Below are 24,851 nucleotides of genomic sequence, written 5' to 3' on the forward strand. Positions count from 1 at the left end.
GGAGAAAAAAAAGAAACAAAACTATTTAACATCCATGGCCGCGTTCTCAAATCATTGGTTGTCATTGGGGGGGAAAAAAGAAGTTATTTTATTGTGAATCCATGTCATTGAAGGATTCACCTGCACATGTATCCACCTGTGCACCCAGTGTGTGCGGTATGTGCCGTTACCGTTTGACCGTGCAACTTGACCCCACCCCCACCCCCTCCCCCTCCCCACCCACTACAGAGACATACACAGACCTCTAAAACAGGATGTACAAAAGGTTGTGTTTAGCATTAAACAGTGCAGGGCCTTAACATAAACAGCTAAAGCTCCTCTTTCTCTCCCCCTTCCCCTCTTCCCCTGCACCCGGGTTTGAAATTACATGATGGATGCACAAGAACCCATCTCTACGAAAAAAAAAAGACAGGAAAACAGAACAGAGGGTACAGGAGGAAGAAAAAAAAACATACATACACAATACAGCAGTTTCCTCTGTATCATCCTCACTTTCCTTTTTTTTCACATTCACACAAAAAAGTGCACACAAACAGCCAAACAAACAGTTAAAAATAATTTTAGAGAGAAAAAACATGATTGAACCCTGGACACTTGTCTGCTTTGTTGCCATTTGGTGACGAGGGAGAAACAAGTTTGGGAGGTAGAGGAAAAAAAGAGCGTTGGGCCGACAGGGGGGTGGCAGGTTGTGGGAGGGGGAACCGGCGGGTGTTATTTCTTGGCCTTGGCGGACTTGGCTGAATTTCGTGGCGGGGTGACCGGTCTCCCAGACCCCATTCCTCCCCCTCCACCGTAAGGATACAATTTCTTATCTGCTGGCTTCAGAATCTTTGAGAGAGACAAAGAAAGTCTGATTTAGTTTGACACACACACACTAACCTCCGTAATGACTGACAGCAGAAATTAATCTATTTAATCACATTTAATAATATAGAAAAACATATAATAAAACATATTAAAAAGGAAAAATACATACCAAGCCATTCACAAGAATTGATTAATGATCAGTGCTGTATAATTGTGGTTGCTCTGCTTTACACACCTGGAAGGAGCACATGAGTGTCTCATCCACACTCATCATGGCACCGGCGTTGTCAAACTCTCCGCAGTAGTTGGGAGCCGAGAATAGGGTGACGAGCTGCCTCTTTGCGAAAAACTCATAACCATCCTCTACCACCTCAGGACAGAAATAAGAATGTCAATACCACAAAAAAAAAAAAAAAAAAAAAAATCAATATACTTCTTAGTGACATGTTTGGCTGTAATGCAGATTACATTTTAGCATATTTGAAGTAATCAGCTGCTTTTATTGTGCATTCATAAGGAAATTAATCTAAAAAATTGAAAGTTAAAGATTTTCCCTTAAATAAATGTCTGTTAAGTCTATCGCTGAATGGCTTAATACAATTGTGTCTGTGGCAACATTGGTAAAAAATGCTTTCCTCATGCAACAGAGCATTTCCTACTCTTGCAGCTTCAGATTAAAAGTATTTAACTGGCAAAACAAAAATTGACTTATATTATGAAGCAGCCAAGGGAAATACAATGTTTTCAGTAAGCTTTGCAATTGTTGCTATTGTTCATCAGAGACAGTCTGCAAAACAAGACAACGGCCATTTTCTGCTTTTTTTGACAGTGCATCATCTTGAAATATTGCAGCGAGCAGCCACAGTGAGCTGTTCAGATGAACAGCTGCAGGCAACAGGCTGCACACCTGTACTGTGCCCTGCTGTCTGCAGACTCACGGCATGTGCAGCATAAAATCAGATCATGTTTGCCCACAGAATGATGAAAAAAAGGCCAATTATTGCCTGCCTTTTTGATGAATATACCAATAGTTTGTTTTGCTGCCCCCAGAATTATATGATTTGTAGTATTACACCACATTCGCTATTATCATCAGAGAGTACAGGTGTCGCCAAATCTTCGAGATTGAAACTTTACAGAGGACAAATGCATGCCCCACAGCTTCAGTTAGCAGGAGCACAAGGCCTCCTGGCTTCACATTACCTGGTGCGCCCTGCATATTAGGTCCATGTCGTGTTTGTGCAAAAATTTGGCCACCACATCTGCCCCGAATGTGAAGGAGACACCGCGGTCGTTTTCACCCCAGCCCAGCACATCTTTGTCTGGATCGGCCCACAGCAAGTCACATAACAAACCCTGGTCAGGCACATCTGTGGGTCGCATTACTCTGCGGATCTGCTCCATAGACTGAAGATCAGGAGAGAGGCCTGGAGAGGGACAATACACCCATCTTAGTCTGGCTCTTTTCATGTAACGTGCATCATCAAAATCCTCATGACATCTTATATTAACAAGGCCTACCTCCATGACAGCAGAAGATTTTCTCATCTACAATCGCAGCCACGGGTAAACAGTTGAAGCAGTCTGTGAACGTCTTCCACAGCTTAATGTTATACCGTCGCTTACCTACCAACAAAAGAGGAGATGAAAACTTAGTACAAGAGTCGAGAGAACACATCTGGCATTCTTCCTGTTTACAAAAGCATGTTACACTTACACTCATCATAAAAGCCATAGATTCGATTAATAGAGGCGCATTCATGGTTTCCACGCAGCAGGAAAAAGTTCTCTGGATATTTAATCTTGTAGGCTAGAAGGAGGCAGATAGTCTCCAGTGACTGCTTCCCTCTGTCTACGTAGTCACCCAGGAACAGGTAGTTGCTTTCTGGGGGGAAGCCTCCATATTCGAACAGCCGAAGCAGATCATAGTACTGACCGTGGACATCACCTGCAGAGGGCAGCAGAGGAATTCAATTTAAACACCATACTTTCACTGCTGCTGCGAGTAGCTGCTTTTGTATGCACAGTCCACAGTTATAAACTAAGACAATTGGTAAATACAGATGAGCAAACTGTCCACTAAATCATGAATAAAACCTCAAGTATTGGTTATCTTCTCCTGCAAAGAGTCCATCTACAGTGCAACATCTTAGACTTTATGATATCCCACACTTGGTCTTGATGCATTATTGATACTCACTGACCACTATATTAAAACTCACCACAGATTTTGAGGGGAGCTTCTAGCTCAAGCAGGATTGGCTGGCTCAGGAAGATTTCGCGGGACTTTAAGCAAAGGCCACGGATCTCACTTTCTGTCAGCTGGACGTTCTTCCCTGGCCGAGAGCCCTTGACTGAAAAAAAAGGGAGATAAAGAGACAGATGTTTTATGGACGATACAATGATACCACAAAGACACACCTATGCTAAGAGCTGTAAGAATAATTCAATGAAGAAGGACATAGGACAGAAACGTGATCCTTGGGATAAAAGCCAGACCACCAGACTGGGAAATTAACACCTCCCACCAGCCAAATGCTGGCAAATTCTGTTAGCAGTGCAGTCTAACAGCCACTTTTGCAGGTAACCATATCATTCAGACATAAAATCATACTCTATTAATTTTGGAAATCAGTTACTAATACAAGATACACACTTAATGTCTATCATACAACAACACAAGGAGGTGAGTTTGTGCAGTGTGCACAGAGATGCTGCATCTGAAAAAACATGATCAGTGGAAACTAGCCTGACACTGTCAGCCTCAAAAGCACATCTTTGTGCTTTGGTGGCAGTTCAGACCTGGGCTATGGGAAAGACACAAAACCCACTTCCCCCTTCTAGCTGATGTGGCTGCAGTTAAGACATTGCAAACACGCAATTAGGACTTGCTTACTGTGCACTGTGTGCAAAGACTGGTACGCCATGGACTGTAATAACACTGTTTCAAGTCACCAATAAGGCCAAATAACTGGTTGTAAAATAAAGTTAAAGCAAATATAAACTGTGTTTCTCATGTAATAAAGTAACATTCTGTTGTTGCCATCCGGCTACATTCACTGATGTTATCAGAAGAATTCAGCAGGTTTGTCAAGTCTCTCCTTGTCATGCTTTTCACACTTACCACACATACTGAACAGAGCCAAACACAAATCATGATAAAGACTTGAACAATGTACCCAATTTATTTTCCTGACAGATTTGTCATAAATTGACAGTACATTAATACTTGCTGTCACGGCTCAAATGCCAGAAAAGGTAAGAATGTGATGACAGCAACAGAAAAACACCTTAAAAAATAAACAAATAAAAGTTGGTAGACTCACAGTTATTCTCAAATGATTTATATCAAACTAGCACAACTGCTCATAATTCAGATCAAAATATTTGCAATGACATGCCAACCATAGGGTGTGGACATGACTATATCTCAGTGACTGTGTATGTACTGTGGCCTTATGCAAGACTGCCCCTGACGGAGTATGAAATCTAGTTTGTTTGTGTCACTGACAGAGTCAATCACACCACCCATTCCTTCATTTGCTGCTCAATGCCAAAGCAAATCCCAACACAAACTGTACAAGCCTACTAATGAGGAGTCTCATTCCCACCCAACAAATTCTATCATGGTCTACTGAACAGGTAATGTACGTATAGTGGGGACAGAACTGCCTCCAACCATCTCTGTGACAATTATTTTCAAGTCATCAGAATTCTCTCAAATATGTTTATGGGTTTGATTGAACATTTGTCAGGTGTGGTCTGGCTAAGAGACAAATAGACAAGTGATTTCACCTTTAAATGCCAAACAATCAAAGTGACAAAGGTCAAGGGTGAGTAATGACAGCAAAACTACAGCTCTAGTCAAACTACACCTGCTTTACAACATTAAGTCTCTAATTGTACTTCTTACTACTGGCAAAACTAGAAGCAAGTTCAGAGGTAAAGCTACACAACTTTGTCTGAAATGATATTTATTTGGTCAATACTGAGATCACAATTACTCATGATGGGTAACCGTCCAATAAAAATGGTATTCCAGTTAAAAATCACCACTTTCACTTTGTAACTATTAAGCAATCACATTAAACTGGTTTCAAATTTATCCTGTCTCTTTTACAGGAAATCAATGTCACCTTATAAGCAAAAGCTTAATAATAATCATCACAATAAAATGACTACACTAATGGCACAAGAGCAGCATTCAAACAAATAAGGATTCAATCTCCATGTCCAAATGCTGTTTCCTTATACTTGCCGGTTGCTTTTGTGGTAAAAATGCTTTTGTCTGTGATGACAACTGTAGAGCAGAGAGCCACTGATCACAGCGCCCATCAAAGAAACATTGGTGACTGATCAGACAGTTTTCCAGTGATTGGTTAAGCAGTTTCCATGTGAACACAGAGCTCTTAATTTAATGTACCCGGGCAGGCACTTCAAACATCATTTAACATGTGACCAAATGATTAAAAATCCGTGTAAAAATCAGGATTTAAATTATTACAAAGGAGAAACCTCATAACAACTGCTGGTTAACTCTTAAATAGTAACTTCTGATAAACTGCCACAGATTGGATCATTGCTACTGTGAGAAGAATTGTTGGTAATTGTCAAAATAACTTGTATTCATATGGAAAGAGAGGTACAGATCACATTTTTGTCCAAGCAACAAACCACAACTTGAGGAAATCACAGATATCCTTTACTTCTTGGCAGCTGTTGCTACATGCAGCGCACTAGATATGGTGATTTCATGAGGAAATTTCCCCTCCAGTAAATAAACACATGACAACATCAGTGTCTTCAATTACACCAGACATTTTATAAGAAAAGATATTCATCAATGATGCTTAATATCTGTAGATCGCTTTTATCTTTAAAGCAACGTTATGTAAGAGTTGATATTTTTAGTGATTTGCCGCCCCTACAGTCTTGTAGTGCAATTCCCTTCTACATCGCTGTCATAAATATGGACAGCCGTACACATGCATTTTTTTTATGATTGCATTACTTACAATCAAAACCTAGTGAGTTAACAACTTTGCTAACACAGTCAAACATGAAGCTAGTGCAACAACATAAGACATAGCAAGCCAGCTAACCTTATCTACTCGTCAAGCAGCATGAAGGCCAGCTCGCCGTCAGTCTTTATTTTGAAAACCGGCTCAGCTGTTGCTTCTTACCAACAATTCCGGCTCGGGCATTTTATAATTAGAGGGTTTTTTAATTTGATAAACATTGGTGCTGATATGTGAAAATGAACTAAACAGGTTTTATTTCTATTTAAAAAAAAGCAAAACGACAGTGGGGGTAGTGGGCAAGTAACGTAATTGGTGTATGCCCAAACCCCGTGGTTCAGCAGTAATACTTTTAACATGGACTACAGCAGCAAGCCTTCCGAGCACCCTGACACTTAATTACAGACCATCTATCACTACAATGAAGCTAGTTTTCATAGAGCATATAAGTACTTGGAGAGGGAGGGTGAGGGTAGAGATCAACATATGGATGTAAAATAATGGCACTATCCTGAAGAAGCATTGAATGCTAAGTCCTAAACAGTGAAAAGTAGGCATAAATACGGCAATGCTGCTTGTCATTTTAAACCTGGATTATAGAAGGCTAAGCCCTGACAGAGCTTACTCCAAAGTTAGCCACATAGCCAATGGGCAACAGTGAGCTTATCATGAGGGGTACAGACAAAAGGCTTTCCACTACACTGGACAGGGGGCAGAAAACAAAGAGCTGGACCAGCACAACAGAAAGGCAGTGTCGGAGTGCTGGAATCAACAGTTGGTTTGGTTCAGCACTCCTGACTCAGTGCTGGGTGTTCTGGCTGAGCTAACATGATGTCACGCTCTCCAGACATGCTATTAGCAACACACACTCCCAGAGTACACTTAGCTCTAGATCTACGACAGCAATCCAATTGAAACCGTTCATTATCCAAACACATTTAATTGGCTTGGTCTTGAAGTACAGTCAGCAAGCAGGAAGGTTACCTTGTTGTCCACATAGGCGACTGAGCTGGTAATTTCTCAACCTTTTGACGCAGCACCTGCAGTGGGGTAAGTATTCTTGAGCCTACTATAGCTTCAATCAAAGTAGATCAACACAGTAGTAATATTAACTAGCAAGAGGCTACTCTCAGCAATAAAAGCACAAATGCTGACAAAAAAGGTCAAGTGAGTTACATAAGAGGATATAAATACTGCCACTGTCAGGCTTGTTTGTCTTCTGTGTTTGGCAGACAACCTTATCACGGCCCAAGTATAACATAACAATCCATGTACAAAACACTCCGACAGCCAGCAGGGTCCACAGTCAATGTCAAACTCCCAGGAGGCACTATGAATGCACATGCATATTTGTGAATAATCCCAATCACCTCCACCAGCTCAGTTTAGGCTGATCATGCACAGCCTATACTTAAGAATGTAAACAAACAGGGCTAAGATCAAATCTATTAACAATGTGAGACCTGGGAAAATTCTGTGTACCAAACATTTATCATTTACTGGCCAAGAGGTATTTTAATACTGCAACTACAGGTGCAATTTCTATGATTCACAACTTGTAGAGGCCACAAGACCCCGAACCAACATCAGGATGTTGCTCCTGCGAACCAGTCACACAAAGAAGTCTCAATGTCAACAGTTCCATAGGGGAAACACACAAGTGTACGTGTGAAGCAGGCATAACTTCCACACCCAGTGCACTTGCCTCACAAGGACAACTACAGAGGTCACAACCTATTTCTTGTGCTCTTTAGATGAACTGTACAGTTGGGTGTAAAGAGATTTATTCATCTGTTTGATGTCCTCGGGACTCCTGTTACACAATCATCATGAGAATGTGAAGATAAAACAGCCCTGTTTTCCCTCACACACGCGTACACACAGACACACACCTCAAACCATAACAAATCTGCCTCCACTCATTGTATACAGGCATTCAGACATTTAAAACCTACTGCTTAGGAATGGTTTGTGTCTGATTTTTCGGAGCCAAAAACCATTCGTGTTGTACAACTTGAATCTTATACACAAAAGATGTTTTACGGCTACAACATAAAAATGACTTAGAACTATGAACTCAGGGAAATGGTATTTTTCACAGGGAGGACATAATATGCACACAACGTAAGCAGTTGACGTAAGCAGCTCATATCTTGCTTTAAAAATGGCAGTGGAGTAGCAGAGATGGCCCAACAGCAGTTTAATTTATTAGAAAGGAGCCATTAAAAGCATCTTCGTTTATAGATGCAAAAAAATTAATCATTCTGGGGAAGGTTGTGGCTCCAAATTGTCATCACACGTTCGATGGAAAAAAAAAAAGCTATTGCCCCCCCAAGCCAGTACTGTATGAGAAGGTGTAATTTTAAAATTCGTGTGTGATGTTCATCCTTTTTCGTGCTACTTCACCCATTTCCCCTTGATTTGCAAACACAGTAACAATATATCTCTGATGAAAACAAAAATCGATGGCTATAATAAAAAAAAGCATATCTGCAATCAAATAACGTTAACTGATCAACCATTGCAGAGCAGGGTTGGTTTGGCTACAACCGTTCATCAGAATCCTACCATCGAGTCTGGGAGCACAGAAATCCTAAGTAGGCTACTAACGTTACAACATAACGTGACTACCTTTAACTTTACCCGCCGTACCTGGTAACTTGTATAAAATACGCATTCACTACCATAGGGATATCCCATTAGCTATACGAAGTACATTGCTGCACAGTGGGTTTGGTCCACTCACCTTCCAAGAGACGCTGAATTATCGAGTCGATGTTTAATTTGTCTGGCTCCGCCATTTTCTTTATTTTCTGACGTTCTCGGGCAGTCAAGACCTTGGTTTTCCGTGTTGCACCTTACATTTCAAGAGCAGAGAGAAAAAGAGACGGACAGTAACAGTTAGCTACTCGTTACATACGTTTTAATACACGTCGGTTAACTAACTTAACGAGTGACTCGCACTGGAAATCGGAAATGTTAGCGGACTGGAACAATGAATGAGCTTATGCGAGCTTGGGCTAGACAAGCTAGCTATGTAGCTAATAGCCAAGTAACGTAAGATACACATATAAAGTAGCAGCAGCAAACCTGAACGGCTAGTTAGCTAACGTTAGCTTTATAATTTCACTTATTAACAGATGAAATGTCCCCGTACCTTGTGTTCACTTTAACGACAATCCTCCTGGGATGAGGAATGTGAAAATATATATCCTCTGAACTCAGTCTTGGCCCCTTTCCTTGGGTCTGTCCGGGTCCCTTCACTCTTAGCCCAGGAACTTTAAAAGAGGGCCGTTTCCACCGAAGTGTCTACGGTAGCGTAGGAGGCTGAATCAAACCGAGGTCTTCACGCGTTTCTCGCTCGATTATTGGTCCATCGTAGAATTTAGAACCCGAATACTCGCATTTGATTGGACGTTCGGTGGGTCTGTCTTACGCTTAAACTCCTCTCTCAGCCGTTTACAACGGAATCAATGGAGGGTTAAGGGAGAGCTCAAAGTGCACCACCGAGTGTTTACAATTGGAATTACAGTGTAAAACCTAAAAATACCATCTAATGTCGTTTCATCTGACCTGCCCGCCAGAACCTGGACACAGACCTGAATAAGAATTTTTGAGACCATAGTTCTTGATGGAACGAATGGAAGTAATAAAAAAAAAAACTAAAATTAAGTTCAGTGGTGTCATTTGATCTCGTGTTGATGGACTCCACCAAATCTTGGGACTTGCAGCGTTACATTTAAAAGATTCCTTCTGGTCATGTGACTGTATCTGCTTGTCATTAAACAAATATTATAGAAAACTAGAAAGTAATGATAAATCTTAGATTTCTTTTAATAACATTTAGGTTTCCTGGTTGTCCAGCTGCTTTGACATGCAGACATAGATCAGACAGATTTACACTGATTGCTCAGGTTACAGTGACACTGACAGTGTTGGAATGCAATTAGGTGCATGTTTTCAAGCATTCTATTTTAGAACAAATATGAGGTACAATAACTCCTATTTTGCCTAAGTATTTCAATTCCATGCTACTTGATATGATGAGTTAATAAAATAGGAAGCATTTATATAGATTGAACTACACAGCAGTGTATGAAAATCTTGACCCACTGATAATAAATATTTCTGCATTGTAAGTACTATTACTTAACATTTTAAAATAACATTTTTGTAATAAAGTTTACTGTGTCTTTGATATTGCTACTTTTATTTAAGTGCAAAAAAGTCTAAATATTTAATGTACTTAGCAGGGTAAAACTACAAAAAATGTAATGTACATTGCAGTTTATGTACAGCATGTGTAAAAATACAGTTAATATCCATGCAAAATCAGCTACATGTGTGAGTCTGTGTTGCTCTGAACTTGTTTTTGTTAGATATAAATAAATGCACTGTTGTTCCTCTCCATCACTGAAACCTTGTCCTAACCAGAATGTAAATATATGTGTCAGTTTCACTGTCAACATGTTTTTTGAATGAGTTAATAGAGGTTCCGCACGATTGGTTTCACAAGATGCTTTTTCATTTCTTCATTTGTTTCCATCTCTTGATCCATGAAACTTATAATCTTGCGCAAAACCCCAGACCCACTCCATCTTGGTTTCCTAAATCAGCCTCCTTGGATTCGTCATCAGTTTCGACAGAGGTGGGTGGAGGGCGTCAAGGTATGGAAGCCCAGGTGATGTGACTGGGGGCATCGAGAGAGAAATCAGCAGTCTCCAAGATGACTCACTTTGCTTTTTTTGGCAACTTAAATGATTCACTCAGCATTAATTCAAAACAAGCCCTGTGTTTGCTTTTTTATATCAATTTTGACACTGATGCTGAGACATAACAACCTTTTTTTCCTGGAAACTCTGAGGTTTATCCACAGTTAAGTAAAGTAAAAGCTCCTCTAAGCTCCACAGCAGATCTAAGGTGGAAAAAGAGAGGGAAGCATACGTACAGGACAAGTCCAGTCTGGTCTTGAGGTCCATCCCTCCTATGTACTTCCCTGTTCGAGCTCAGCCCCACCCTACACCTCACATTCCTCTACAAATACCCCATCTTATCACTCAGTGTCTGTACAACACTTGTGCATCAGAAACAGCATCTTCAAAACAACACACAGGCAGGAAGAAAGAGCCTCAAGAAACGCCTCACCTCATTTTTGAGAGGACACAAATTAAAAGGTAGGCATCCTTTTTTAATCCACTTTTTATTCAGATGGACAGCCTGAGCTTTGAAAAGAGATATGATTCTACAAAAGCTTGAAATGACAGAGGATGAAAGGATTGGTGGAGGATTAGTTGGATACAGTTTTATGGACACCAGCAAAAATCATGAAAAGTGCAAATAAACAGCTGTGAGAGAGGAAAAGAGGAAAAAACGGTATGAGAGGCTCAGCGGCATGTTTGTGATTTTGTTCAGTAAATGTTTTTTGTTTATGATCCCTGTTTTATGGGAGGTTTGATAAGACTTAACATGTGTCTCTTAATCTATTAAAATGAGTGTATGTTTATTTGCAATCAGTAATTTTGAGGGGAAATTATTTCAGCAACAGCAATGAAAACATCTGATTTTAAATCCAGTGACCCACATCACATTAGTTTCCAGTCTTCAATCTGCTCTGAAAGTTTGTGATCTGGGGCGGGTCACATATGCTTAAATGTAAGATATTTTTGTCCTGGTCTAAATTCAGCTCAAGTTACCCTGTCCAACCCTGACTGGGTTATTGGCTCTCCTTTTGTGTTTTTCACTGGAATTATGTGTAGGAAAATAGGTCTAATGGTCATCTGTGGGTACAATATGGGACATTTTCAGATGCATTAAAAAGTGCTCCTCTTCACATGGTAGGATCATTTGAATAGTCTATATGGATGAAGAACAAAGGGAAGCGCTTCCTTGCATGAAAAGAAGATTCACATGTATTGTATGAATAAGTAAAAGTAATAAACATTTATCAAGAGAGAATATAGGCATGGGCTTCATTTATTGACTTTGAAATGCTTTATTAATGTGCATTTTTCCCAGCACCTGAATTTATGTCGAATTTTTAATAGAGTTTTAATTTTTCTTTCTTTCTGATATCAAAATGCACCATATATCAAAACAAAGCAAGCACAATAAAGCTTTATTTAAACATTTACTTTAATATTTATAATCAATTAAAGATCCTCTCATTTATAATTAAAAGTGCTTAAATTGCATCACTTTTCATGCAAAGTATTTGCATCGTTCTTCATACCTGCCAGGTCTATTTTCCATGCACTTTGTCGACTCAAACTTTAATTCTTGGCCCTAAATCAAATAAGTGAGGCAGATTTTTGAGGTAAGAAGGTGCGAGGGAGTGGCTCAGCCAGTCCTGGGTGGAGATCCAGGAGGCCAGGGCCTGTCGGGGCATGACTTTGTTTTAAAACGTAGCCCTAAACCACATAATCCTGTGAAGGCCTGTCAGAGGAAACAGGCGTTAGTCTGAGTGTGTGTTCAGCTATGCGAAAGCAAAAAAAACCCCAACAGAAAAACAGTAACACCACAGTAACTACAGATAATATCTTAGATCAGCAGAAGAGATTCAATAACGCCACCTCGTAACTGAAGGAGGGAAACAGGATGAGCTTTACACAAACAGCACTGAAGTAGCAGCGCAAGGAATTAAAAGCAGAATTTAATCATTTAAGTTAATTGTATATGAGCGATGAAATCTACTAAATTCTTCTCATGTAACCATAAAAAAGGGCAAAAAAGCCCCCCCCCCCGCCCCTTACAAAGTGAAAACAAACAAACTGTAAAACTAACAGTGTGCAGAAGAAAATGCGAAGTACAGCAGTAAAGTAACAGCTGTAATTATCCCTCTCATGCCTGTGATTGTTCCATCTTGTCTTTTTACAGAATGGGATCTGCTGGAGTTCAGATTGTCTGCGTGGCCCTCGGGGTCCTCGGCCTGATCGGGGTCATCGTATGCTGCGCCGTCCCGCGCTGGAAAGTGTCCGCCTTCACAGGATCCAACATTGTGACTGCGCAGGTAATGAAACACTTCAGCCTCTTCTCATGAAAGGTCATGAACAGGAACGTGTTAGCAGGTACGGCAGGGAGGCAAAACAGAGTATTCTTCCGCCATACACTGATAGCATAGAAAGTGGTTATTAACGAGAAAATTAAAAAAGTACAGTATTTTCATAACACTACACAACAACTAAATGTATGATGATGATTTCTGATTCTGCTAGAGAATTGATTCCACAAACTCAGCTGCAAAACAACCAACAAACAAATTGTTCATTTTTCATCATTATATTATATATGCAAATATACTTTTAAGTCATCTGGTCAAAAAGTTACAGATCTGGCCTTTAATGGCCATTAACTTTAAGGTGTAAACATTTGTTTACATTTCTTTCCAGTTGCATAAGAATGGTCACACTCATGGCCACACACACATTATTGAAGTATTAAAGACCTTTACTAATCTAAAAGTAGTAGTACTACAATAAAAAATACTCCATTGCAAGGAAAAGTCCTGCATTGAAAACATCACTTCAGGAAGTGTAAGTATTAATAGTATTGATAATTAAAATGTTCTTAAAGTATTAGAGAAGATAAAAGTGATGTCATACATTATGTGCACCAATCAGGATTTAGCAACACTGGACTCAACGTCTGATGTCACTCATATGTGATAAAACAGTCCTGATGAAGCAGATAAGAGTTTTTCAGATGTTTTATTTTGTTTGTTCGTTTTTTACTTTAACTCAGATTGTTACTCATTAGGTCATGAATATTTAAGAGGGAAGATTTAAAACTTTAAAAATGTGAACATTTGAAGGGACTTTAACTGGAACAGAGTGACAAGTTTTGTATGAAAAATCTGAATCTGTAAAGTTACTGATGTTTTCATGTTTAAGTAGCATTTTACCATTGTACTGTAGATGCTTGAGGTGGAGTTCATTTGAACTACTATCTTATAACATGATATATAAAATGCATCATATTTTCTATTTAAGTTTAGATTAAGCTGATCTTTGCATGTAAAACCTTAAGCAAAGTAACTGATAACTAAAGCTGTAAAATAAATGTGGTGGAGTAAAATTACAATATTTCCAATTTGAAATGTTGTAGTAGAAGTATAATGTAGTATAAAATGGAAATACTCAAGTAAAGTGGGAGAATATTTTTTTAATTACAGTACTTTAGTGAATGAGTGACATTCCAGCAGACATGAATATAAATATATATTAAATATATACATATAAAATGTCTTTACATGCTGAAAACCTCCCCGTCCTTCTGTCTGTGTGTGAGTAGAGCAGTCAGGAGGGCCTGTGGACGAACTGTGTGGTGCAGAGTACCGGCCAGCAGCAGTGCAAGAACTACGACTCCCTGCTGGTGTTGGCCTCTGACCTCCAGGCCGCCCGCGCCATGACCATCATCAGCTGCATGCTCAGCTGCCTCAGCCTCCTCATCCTCTTCTGCGGGGCCGACTTCACCACCTGCGTGCAGAACGAAGACGCTAAGCCCAAAATCAGCCTGGTGGCCGGGGTGGGCCTGCTGCTGGCCGGCCTCCTGGTGATCATCCCCGTCAGCTGGTCAGCCCACATTGTTGTGCGAGACTTCAACAACCCCCTGGTGGTCGCTACTCAGAAGAAGGAGCTGGGAGCGTGCATCTTTGTGGGCTGGGCCGCCGGCGTGCTGCTCCTTCTGGCTGGAGGTCTGCTGTGCTGCTTCAGCAGGCCCAAATCTGGCAGCTCCGGTGGAACCGCCAAGTACTACAGCAACAACGCCTCCGCTCCTAATAAAAACTACGTGTAGTGGCTTTATGAAGGGGACTGGTGCTTGAGAGAAAGGAGGGGAGGGGGATTTAGCTGGTGAAAGACTGGGGACCAAAAAAGTAGATGACACCAAGGGTGGTTTAGGAAAAAACTGAAATGTCTGTGTAAATACTGAATGCTGATAATTGTCTCCAACTTTTTATTTCATATTCATAATTATGCTGGTGATGTTTCACTATCAGGTGATGGGTTATGTATAAGATATTTGAAAATAAATGTGATACTGGCTTCTTCAGAAGTGCTTTTAAAGATCCACAAAAGTGCCTTTAGAGTAAAATTCAACATTATGAGACTGTGGAAAGAAAAACGGTCTAATAATCTGTATGATCAGCATTTCCATATAAAAGAGCCATCCGGCCTTTAATATTTTACATATTGTTTGGCTCAAATGTTCTGTCTGTACTGCATTTTTTATCATTTGTCTGTTTCTTTCATCCACAGTCAGAAAAAGCTGCTCAAAACAGCCTTCAACCAAAGGCACCTCAGTAGACTTCAGGGAGCGTCTGTGTTTCTCTGATGAAACGTCCTTAAACGTCCGTGTGACCTTTCAGACATGTTATATAACATTTCTCATTGCTCATTTTCTTTTGATTCTCATTTTGTATGATTATATTGAGTATAAATAATTAAAACTTTGTGTAATTCAAAAGTGCATTTCATGTGTTTGAAAAAGAAGTCAAAGCAGTATTTTGAAAATACAGAGGACTTTATTTCAAACTAAAAGCATATATTAAAATAGGATTTTTTAAAAACTTGATCAAACCAAATAAACAAATTCAAGCTTCATGCCAAAGAACAATGAAGTTTCATTTTTACCAACTGTTGTCTTAAAATCTCTCCCTTTGTCTCAAAGTCACAACAGTCTTTCTTTGCTCCACTGACTCTCTCCTGATTTTGCTCTTGATTGAATTTTCTTGCTTAATGCTTGCTCTCCAGCTCACTCACACGCTTGGTCAGCTCCTCTATCGCTGCTTTGAGGTCTTTCACCTCCTTCCTCAAGGACTGGACCTCCTGGTAGACAGACGAAGACAGACAGGATGATGTGACATTTGTTGTCTAGGCTGCAGTCGTGGAATTAATTTTAATCAAGCCAATGATAAAACCATCAGGAGCATTTTAGTGCTGTAAATGCTTGAGGTGGAGCAAGTTTTAATACTTTATATACAGTACTTGTATTTTATTACATAAAAATGCACCACATTTTATATTTAAGTTGAAATTAAGTTGATCTTGGAATGTAAAACCTTATTAAAAAAAAAGTAAATGTTAAGCTAGCTGTGAAATAAATGTAGAGGAGTAAAACGTACAAAGTAGCATAAATTGGAAATACTCAAGTACAGGTAAATGTAATGGATTACATTCCACCACAGTTTAGGAACAGTCTGAACCCTGAATGTAACGTGATATTTAGCTTTAAATGTCTCACCTCGCTGTTTTCCTGTTGACTCCCAGCAGAGGCGGTCGTGGTCTTCAGGAGACTCTTGTGGACTTTGAACTCCTTGGCCTTGGTGGTTGCTACAAACCCGTCCTTTAGAGAGATCAGAATAGGCTGGGCATCTTTTCCTTGAAACCACTCGTCGGCCTCGACTGAAGGCTCAGGGCCGATGGTGTCTGGGTACAGATCCTCCTGGAACAGATCAGACTGCACAGGCACAGAAGGAACGATTGAGTTCAAGACAGAAATGCACAAATCAACCTTAACCCACAAACCAGTTTTCACTGATTAAAGCACATGTAGTGTATGTTGCACCTTGCGTGGCACCGTCATGACTATGGGTTCACATTTCCTCTCGTGGAGTTTGTAGAACCTGAAAGTAGAAATATTTGGTTATATTTTGCGTTGCTGTCAGCAACACTAACAACAAGACTGCAGCCATGCTAGCTGCTCTGGGAAGCTCTATGTGAAGTAAATGCTAGCATCAGCATGCTAACATGCTCACAGCGACAATGCTAACATGGTGATAGTTAGCAGGAATAATATTTATCAATCTGCTTGATCTCCTTTAAGTCCCTTCTTTAAAACATACTTTTATTATTATTTACTGGAGTTTTAATGCTTTAAAATTGAATTTCTTTCCCTATTCTTACCTTTTCCTGCACTGTTTTGGTTTTCACACACCAACATATTTCTTGTTTGTTTTCATTTAAAAGACCAGTGTGTGAGCTTTGGTGGCATCTAGTGGTGAGGTTGCAGATTACAATCAACTGAATACCCCTCGCCTCACCCTTCCCTTTCCAGGTGTGTAGGAGAACCTATCCTTCAGCCACGTAACTTGCGAAAAACACGAAAGGCGCTCTCTAGAGCCAGTGTTTGGTTTGTCTGTTCTGGCCTACTGTAGAAACATGGCGGACTCTGTGGAGGAAGACCTGCTCCCTCTGTAAACACAGAGGGCTCATTCTAAGGTAACATCATTCATCAGGGTGATGAATTCTTATTTTTAGGTGATTATAAACAAATATAGCCATATTCTGCCAGTAGATCCCCCTAAAACCACATTTAAAACCAGCTGATTTTATGATTTGTCTGTTCTATTTTGCTGCCTTTGTGAATCACTTTGCAACCTGGATTTTAGAAAGTTCATTAGAAATAAAGACTAATATTATTAAAGCGTAGCTAAAAACACTGACCTACTTCTTGTTTTATGAAGACATAAATGTCACTACCTGGCAATTTCACATTTGTTGACCTCCAGGCCCCTCTTGGGCATGTATCCCATCCCCTTCTGGCTCTCCTTGCTGCTGTACATGGATAGGTAGTGGACATAAGGAGCTTCATCTGTCACCTCAAAGTAACGGATACTGCTGTCCCCCTGTGAAGGAGACGTGACAGTCAGCTGTTTGCGTCTATGTGGGTGAAACTGACACAGAATGAGAGTCATTTCAACATCTAACCCTGACCTTGCCGCAGAGGTAGACGACTCCAGTGTCTGGGTCGAAAAATGGCAGAAGGACGCCGCTGCTGGTGTCCAGTTCCTGCAGGGTCAGCGGCTCTCCAAAGTTCTTCTGTTAAAAGAGATTCAGACGCAGCCACAGAGTTAAACATATCCAATGCATAAAAAGGCTGCAAGAGCAGACTGCAGGTAAGCCACGGACTCATTTCGCTGAGTCTGATGTGGGATGGTTCAGGCCTATAAAGCCCTCAGTGCTGTGAACGGGCAGTTTACATCACATTACAATACAGTAACTCCTCCTGCAGCAAGTTACACTTTTTCAATGATGTAGACACAGATTCCTTAATGCAGGAGAAGGACTAGATGTAATTTTACAAAATTTTAACTGTTAAACTGAACATTTTCAAAAAAAGCCACATCAGACACCTTTTATTCTCTAAATAGGCTATTTTAGATGCCTTTTATATAAAGGCCCTCTGTTAAAACATAGTTAAGCCCAACTGTTTTGATTATGTCATATGAGAGTCTTTCTTTATTTTTGTGTCTGTCTGTGCTCTCCTCACTGGTTTGACGTGGGCAGGATCGTTGCTCATGTTGCTCATGAACCAGATTAACTGAGGTTTTGAGTGTAACTCAAAACAACAAACTTTTAAAAAACTGAAATTAGTCATTAATATTTGATGCTGGGGAGAAATTCTAAATGGAAGAATGAAACGGGTTAAGAATAAGGATCTCAGTAAAGTGAAAAGTCTTGAATTTGAATGTCCGGGTCACACTCACTGGGTCCCACAGCGCCACCTGCCTCTCACTCATGCGACTGAAGCCGGTACTGAGGATCTTGCCATCGGACACGAACACCGCCCTGACAGGCCTGGAGCCCTCATGAGGCTTCTCCTTCTCCTGCAGGTGGAGCAGAGTTGGAGATGTTACAGACGGAGCGTTGGACTTTTCACTACTTTGCGGGTGGACACAGAATTACTCATTATGAGTACAAAAACAATATAATATTATTCAATTTTATCGGCTAAATGTTAAAATGATTTAATGCTGTGACAACATCAAAAATTCATTTCCTTTTCTTCTCTGTCTTCTTATCATTGTCATGTGCTACAGCTGAAAATAATGACATGAATAAATAAAGAAATTATTACTACTCACTTGTACTCACAGATTATAGCAGCTAGAACTATTATTATTAGAGCTGAGACGATTTCTTAACGAATCAATTGGTCAACCGAGGGAAAATTAAGTTATTTCAATAATGAATTAATTTTCATTTTTTTGAGCAAAAATGCCAAATATTTGCTGGTTTCAGCCTCTGTGAGAATTTGGTGTTTTCTTATCTTACATGTGATGAAACTGAATATCTGTGTCAGACAAAAAGAACAACTTGAACACATCACCTTGCACTCCTGCACTATTATATGACCTTTTAGGCGTTATTCATTCATTAATCAAGAAACGAACCAGCAGATCAATCAGTCTTAAATAATGCTTAGTTGCAGACCTGATGACTGAGTTAAATGTCACCCCAGATGTTTGCAGAGAAATATAATTGTGTTGACGTTGGAAGCAGCTCAGACTTTGGGAGAAGGGGCGCTAAGAGGAGGAAACCTACAATGAGGACGGTGCCCTTGCGTGGGTCCAGCACCCGCATAGTCTTGTCCTTGCAGGAGGTGAGAATCCTGGAGCCGTCCCTGTTCCAGCAGGCGCTGTAGATGAGGTCAGTGTGCACGGTGTCGATCCTCACCACCGCCTCCCCTCGAGCCACGTTCCACAGGATCAACACGTTATCACAGCCTGCGTGGACGTGATGAACATGGTGAATGAAAAGAGGGGTCAAAGGCTTCACTGTGGGTCATTATGAGCCCAATAATGGACAGAATAAATCAAAAGTGTAGTATTTCCTCTTTAAACTCATGCAAGTCTATTCACTGACTGGCATGAGTGATTCAACCTCTAACCATCTGATGAAAGCTTTCCTGGGAAAAATCCTCTGCTACACATGAAGTGACACGTTTTGTCTTTGCACACACACCGAGAATATACCACATGATGATTTATCCCAGACTTTAATAGATGGAACAACCATAAATTAAAGGTTAAGCCGAAGCGATAATTCAATGTTGTTTATCCACTTTATCTACTATTGATATCAGGATATTACCATTTTCAACCATACTGCCAGGTTCTAGTAGCTCTCAGCTGTTAATACTACTAACAGCTCTCAGCTCTTGGCAGTATTATTGAGGATGAGTTTACCGTCTATCACCTGCAGATTGAGTGGTTTTAGGAGTCCTGAAGTGTCAACAAGAGTGCTGATGACTGTTCAGACCGAAGTAAGTGGGTGGAGGCTGTGAGAACTTCCTGTTCAGCAAAAGTGTGAGTTTCATTCAACAATACATCTGCGCCTTATCGTGCATTCAGTGCACTCTGTTTCCTCTGATATGCGCTGCACTTCTGCAAAGTGTGTCTGTGTTTTCTGCAGGTTTATGAGGGTGATACCTGCACTCATCAGCACATTGTGGGCGGTGGGGTGCCAGCTCAGGATGCCGACACGTTTGGAGTGTCCGTCCAGCTTGACGACAGGATCTGTGAGTGATGTGGTCAGCCCGCCGTCCGGGATCTCCCAAATCTATTTACCAAAGACACAACTTAGTGACAGATTGCACTATAACATTACAATACAATGTCATGTCAGTGCTGTTTGCTGCGACAGCACGGTAACACCTACCATGACACTGCAGTCCTCAGAGCCACTGGCAATGATGTTGTCATTGTGAGGACAAAACTCGATGTCCAGAACCGGACCTGTGTGGCCGCACACGGTGGGGTAGGACATGTCGATACGCCCTGTCTGCAGACACAGAAAAATCGAGAACGGCATTGAATACAACTCTCAGAAAGTAAACCTCATCCATGGTGTGAGAAGAAACATGGCAGCTACAGACGGTGACGATAGCAGGTCAGACGAAGCAACTATGATGACTTAATGTCTCGTAACTGCGTTAGAGGGGAGATCAGGGCCAAAGATGAAATATGGTTCCACTGGTTCTGCTTTCGTGGCTCAATCTGGGCTGCCCACCCTCGAAACATCACGTCTGACCCACAACATCGTGACGATTCATTTGATGTTTTACCCGCCTGATTGAAAAATGCAGCATTTTGCAGCACTTTTTCAGTTTACTGAGTTTCTGAGGTTGGTTTATTAACACTGATAGCAAAAAAAGAGAGACTGAACAGGTTATTGGACCTTAAATCAAGATGAAACAAGCATGAGAGCATCAATATTTATCCCACAGCGGTGCATTGCTCTGCAATTTTACGCCCACTGGACCTTTGCCTAATTTGTTTTCCCTTGACAACTACATACTACATCAGAGATAAGACCACGAATAATGTGGTTTCTGCAGGGTTCACTGAGCTAAATCCAAGACTTGTTAAGAGCTTATGCAAATGAACACCTATTTTACAATCATACTCGGCCAAAGTATTAAAGCATGATGGAAAAGCAGCAGGAAAAAGCTGAATTATTTATTACTATATCACATTTTTGTCAGTACAGCAATATCTCAACGTGACCTAGATTCAGATAAGTGGCGTAAAACGGATAGTTGGATTAAGCAAAGAGAAGTGATCAATTGATTTCATGTTTTTGTAAAACTCTAAATTGCCCGTAGGTGTGAATGACTGGTGTGCTTGGTTGTCTGTCTCTATATGTAGCCCTGTGGTAGGCTGGCGACCTGCCCAGGGTGTCCCCCGCCTTCGCCCGAGAGACGGCTGGGATAGGCTCCAGCCCCCCCGTGACCCTGCAAAGGATTCAGCGGTGTATAGATAATGGATGGATGGATGGTTTTTGTAAAATCAACGCATTACGAGTCGATGAGCTGCTGCTGTAGCTGACAGTAAAAAGCCTCCTCTGTGTGTGATTTACAGTCTAAACCATCCCAGCTTTAGGTTATAGGTATATAACATCTGTTAGCCTGCGATCACATATAAAAACATTTTATTCAAACATTACTGCCTTCTTTTATAATGAAAGACTTTAATGCCTTCTTTTTGAGGAAATTCAATACTTTTCGAGACATGCAGATACTCCATGAATATATAATTCACAAGCCTGGGGTAACGTGCAGGTGCTCCATTAAGATCACAAACTTTAATAAATTCAGATTTTCAGATGACTGTGAACGAGGCCACGAGGTTTGCAGTTTTACACCTTTTCAGGCCCATGAAATGCAGGTTTTAAGCCACTTTAAGCCACTGAACGGCTGTTCTGAGTGGCTTCAGAACAGCCGAGCTGAGGTCACATCCTGCCCTGACTGAGCTGACAACAAACTCCTAATATGGTGAAAACTTCTCAACAGCAGGGTGAGTGACGTGTAGACACCAAACTTCCTTGTTCTGCTGAATGTGGTATGGCGTCTGGCAGCATTCAAATTTTCAGAAATGCAAGCATGGTGTTAAAAAAAAAAACTTCACACCAACTAGCATCTGAAATGATCAACACATCCAAAAATGGTATTATGAGAAGTAGAAGGACAAGCAGAGCCAAGCAGCTGATGTGGTTCCCTCCTGCGACCCACCTTGTTCAGGGGCAACACCATGAACGATCCTCCGCCGCTGGCGTCCACAATCATGGCCACGAATTTGGGGTTAACGGAGCAGAAGTTGCTGTCCCATGTCATCTGCGAGATTCGGATGTCATCGTAGCATTGGTCAGTTTTCACAGCCTGGCCAAAGACGTGACGGAACTTGCTGGATCTCACAACCTTCCTGGACATGGTGAACTGGAAAGAAAGCAAGGGTTAATATGAGGACAGGATCTGAGTGAAGAAGGCAGACTTTCAGTGTGCATGAAGCCTGTAGGAAAGCCTGAAACTGTCTCGAACAGTGGAAACAGATCTCTTGTCTTAAAAGTCAGCATCTGAACACACGTGAGACCAATGGTGTTAAGAGTTACCTGCAGTAATTCCCTTTATGTTTATGCTTTTGGATTTCATGCAGATATAAACTGACAGACTGAATGCTGACAACACAGCTGAAAGACACGACGGAGGAAAGCAAAAAAAAAAAAGAGGAAGCAAAACTGTTGCTACTTCCTCTCGCCTGTCTGTGACAGCTAACCTGCCTTCTCTTTCTTTAATTCACGATTCTGTGTGTCGCTTAAATAACTGTGCATGCTGAAGACAATAGTACAAGACAGCAGTGTGAAGATTCACACACGTAACAAAGATGCTATTATCATTAGTGGAGCTGCACATGCTTTTTTTTTTTTTGCCTTAAAAGGTTAATGAATTACCCAAAGGAGCAGTTACACCACATCCTTAAGAGTGAGCAACAAACCACCAACCTTTCTCTCTCTTGCCAAATTTGTCTTTCACACACTCGTGCTCTCGTTCTCACAGGTATACATGCGCCAGTATGCATACTTGGATATTTTAGATGCAAATTCAAACAGATTCATTTAAAACAAGAACAAAATGCACACCATGAAGGCACCTTCTGCCAACGCAGGAATCAGACATGCACAAGTCATGAAATTCATGTTAAGCCTCAAATCATGTACAATTTAAGCTACGAGATAAACAAACCTTGCACTATGTAGCAACAGTCTGATCAATCAAAAACACTGAAAATGTTTTGCTTTACCTCCATTTGTAGATGTGACTTCCTGAAATCTGCAGCCGCGCCTAAGCTCAGACTGAAAAGTGCTCTGCAGCCTGTGCATCACAAGACCTCTCCAGCTGCTTAATGTAATAATCCTTTACAGAGCGAGCTGTAATTTTATCAGGAGCCTAAATGCATGTCAATAACCTCTCTCTACCACTGTCTCTCTGTGCCGTGATTGAAAACACTGCCTGGTACAAAGTAGGAAACAATTCGCTGAGTTGAAACAGGAGAAAGTCAGGCCATGAGGAACATGAGCATCAAAGATGGTACATTCAAAACAATGACGCCCTAATATCTTCACCTGTTATTAAATAATAAATAGACTAATTACAGATAAAAAGATGTCTTCAGATGTTTTGCAGGACTAATGAACTGCATGACAAAGTGCAGACAGACTTTGCAGGCCTACCTGGGAGTCGTGTGATTGAGCCTGAGGAGCTTCAGCAGTGCAACACCCTGCCACCAGAATGAAGAGTCAGAGGAGACGGTGGGTTAGAGTACATCATAAAACGACACGGAGGAAGTGGCAGTTTCAAATGATGTAGAAGTGGGAGGTGTCTCCGGTGACGTTTTGGGGTTGAAAAACTCTAGAAACATGAGGGGGAAGACAGTTTCATGACAGCAGTAAGATTAAATTAAGGTAAACATGTCAGGACAAAGCATACTCACATACGGATGCGGTTCAGTCTACTTTCTGGCCACAGGTGTCACCAGACGAAAGCGGATTCAGGCCAGCGTTGCTCAGGTGCCACCTAACAATTAGAATCTGTCCCTTTCTGACAAGTCTCACCTCACCTGCATCGCTGAATGTCGATGATGCAATGATTTGCAGCCTTCACTGCAACATGACGAGACAGCTGAGAAACTGTCAGGAGCAAAATTTATCGAAGGTCTGCTGAGGAAAAAGCAGATAACACGTATGATCCTTCCTGATCTCTCTCCTGTTTCAGTATTTGGGAGGACATTTATTTGATTTAATCTAATCAATAATACACTTTGATGTTCACCTTTTCTAATAGTTTAGTTTAACGCTAAGAGGCAGCCTCTTCTGTGGCTGTGGAGTCAGCTTTGTACATGCAGAACAAAATGATTCAGGGGGCATCACTCTGAGGTAGACACTGCAAAGTCATTCCATGCAAACCGGGGGCACAAGTTTGGAAGACATGGGCATTTACCAGTCAGGGAGGGTCTAATAAGAAGACACTGTTGGGTTGCATTATGGGAAATGTAGGATCCAGTGTATTTGGAGTTTGATGCATACTGGGGACTAAAAGTCAGGACATCTCAGTCTCTGCTGCATCAATATTGATGTATATTCTATTTTTATCATAATAATATTTTATAACATTACAATACTTTTAATCTGTCTCTTGCAAGTCCTCCAACTTTATAGACATGCAGCATTAAAATGCTGAAACGCCCCTTTAAACCCCTAAACCTGAGTTGTAACCTTTAAATAACCTGTGTATTTGTGAGGACCTCACATTTGATTTATTTCCTGTCCTTTAATCTCATTAACACTGATGTTAACCGATTCCAAAACTAAACCCAGTTTATTAACTTCAGCCCCTGACCTGAAGCTGTAAATTTCACCGCAACTTTTCTATTGCACCGACAAGCTCTACGCCGAGTTACGAGGGCAAGTAGTGTCA

At 40.8% G+C, this 24,851-nt stretch overlaps 3 protein-coding genes across 4 annotated transcripts; 1 reads left to right on the forward strand and 2 right to left on the reverse strand.

Annotated features, from left to right (window-relative positions):
* Nucleotides 1-231: 231 nt before the first annotated feature.
* Nucleotides 232-9,143, reverse strand: ppp1caa (protein phosphatase 1, catalytic subunit, alpha isozyme a). The gene is made up of 8 exons (XM_041956709.1): nucleotides 8,983-9,143; nucleotides 8,572-8,682; nucleotides 3,030-3,161; nucleotides 2,525-2,755; nucleotides 2,329-2,433; nucleotides 2,011-2,234; nucleotides 1,043-1,177; nucleotides 232-828 (listed from the first exon to the last, which is right to left on the reverse strand). Exons 2-8 carry the CDS (start codon nucleotides 8,624-8,626, stop codon nucleotides 712-714), a joined length of 999 nt encoding a protein of 332 aa, XP_041812643.1. The 5' UTR covers nucleotides 8,627-8,682; nucleotides 8,983-9,143; the 3' UTR covers nucleotides 232-711.
* A 1,725-nt stretch (nucleotides 9,144-10,868) lies between these two features.
* cldni (claudin i) lies at nucleotides 10,869-15,444 on the forward strand. The gene is made up of 3 exons (XM_041958024.1): nucleotides 10,869-10,999; nucleotides 12,699-12,831; nucleotides 14,112-15,444. Exons 2-3 carry the CDS (start codon nucleotides 12,700-12,702, stop codon nucleotides 14,613-14,615), a joined length of 636 nt encoding a protein of 211 aa, XP_041813958.1. The 5' UTR covers nucleotides 10,869-10,999; nucleotide 12,699; the 3' UTR covers nucleotides 14,616-15,444.
* Nucleotides 15,323-23,762, reverse strand: coro1a (coronin, actin binding protein, 1A). Of its 2 annotated transcripts, none has more exons than XM_041958021.1 (11): nucleotides 23,609-23,762; nucleotides 22,113-22,316; nucleotides 20,261-20,383; nucleotides 20,032-20,161; nucleotides 19,145-19,326; nucleotides 18,307-18,426; nucleotides 17,534-17,638; nucleotides 17,300-17,445; nucleotides 16,386-16,443; nucleotides 16,062-16,277; nucleotides 15,323-15,646 (listed from the first exon to the last, which is right to left on the reverse strand). In XM_041958021.1, the coding sequence occupies exons 2-11, from the start codon at nucleotides 22,308-22,310 to the stop codon at nucleotides 15,554-15,556; spliced, it is 1,371 nt and encodes a 456-aa protein (XP_041813955.1). In that variant the 5' UTR covers nucleotides 22,311-22,316; nucleotides 23,609-23,762; the 3' UTR covers nucleotides 15,323-15,553. The 2 variants fall into 2 exon arrangements, with proteins under 2 accessions (XP_041813955.1, XP_041813957.1); XM_041958023.1 differs by lacking the exon at nucleotides 23,609-23,762 and adding an exon at nucleotides 22,490-22,573.
* Between the last annotated feature and the right edge of the window lie 1,089 nt (nucleotides 23,763-24,851).

The sequence above is a fragment of the Chelmon rostratus genome, chromosome 17, assembly GCF_017976325.1.
Source record: "Chelmon rostratus isolate fCheRos1 chromosome 17, fCheRos1.pri, whole genome shotgun sequence".
NCBI lineage: Eukaryota > Metazoa > Chordata > Actinopteri > Chaetodontiformes > Chaetodontidae > Chelmon > Chelmon rostratus.

Excerpts from the sequence above, each read along its gene's own strand:
- coro1a (XM_041958021.1), bottom strand. The coding sequence starts at position 22,310 with ATGTCCAGGAAGGTTGTGAGATCCAGCAAGTTCCGTCACGTCTTTGGC. Across the intron at positions 17,446-17,533 it reads TCGTCTACCTCTGCGGCAAG|GGGGACAGCAGTATCCGTTA; the intron begins GTCAGGGTTAGA and ends TCTCCTTCACAG. Across the intron at positions 16,278-16,385 it reads TCATGACGGTGCCACGCAAG|TCTGATCTGTTCCAGGAGGA; the intron begins GTGCAACATACA and ends GTGCCTGTGCAG.
- ppp1caa (XM_041956709.1), bottom strand. The coding sequence starts at position 8,626 with ATGGCGGAGCCAGACAAATTAAACATCGACTCGATAATTCAGCGTCTC. Across the intron at positions 3,162-8,571 it reads AATTCAGCGTCTCTTGGAAG|TCAAGGGCTCTCGGCCAGGG; the intron begins GTGAGTGGACCA and ends CTTTTTTTTCAG. Across the intron at positions 829-1,042 it reads CACTCATGTGCTCCTTCCAG|ATTCTGAAGCCAGCAGATAA; the intron begins GTGTGTAAAGCA and ends TCTCTCTCAAAG.
- cldni (XM_041958024.1), top strand. The coding sequence starts at position 12,700 with ATGGGATCTGCTGGAGTTCAGATTGTCTGCGTGGCCCTCGGGGTCCTC. Across the intron at positions 12,832-14,111 it reads CCAACATTGTGACTGCGCAG|AGCAGTCAGGAGGGCCTGTG; the intron begins GTAATGAAACAC and ends GTGTGTGAGTAG.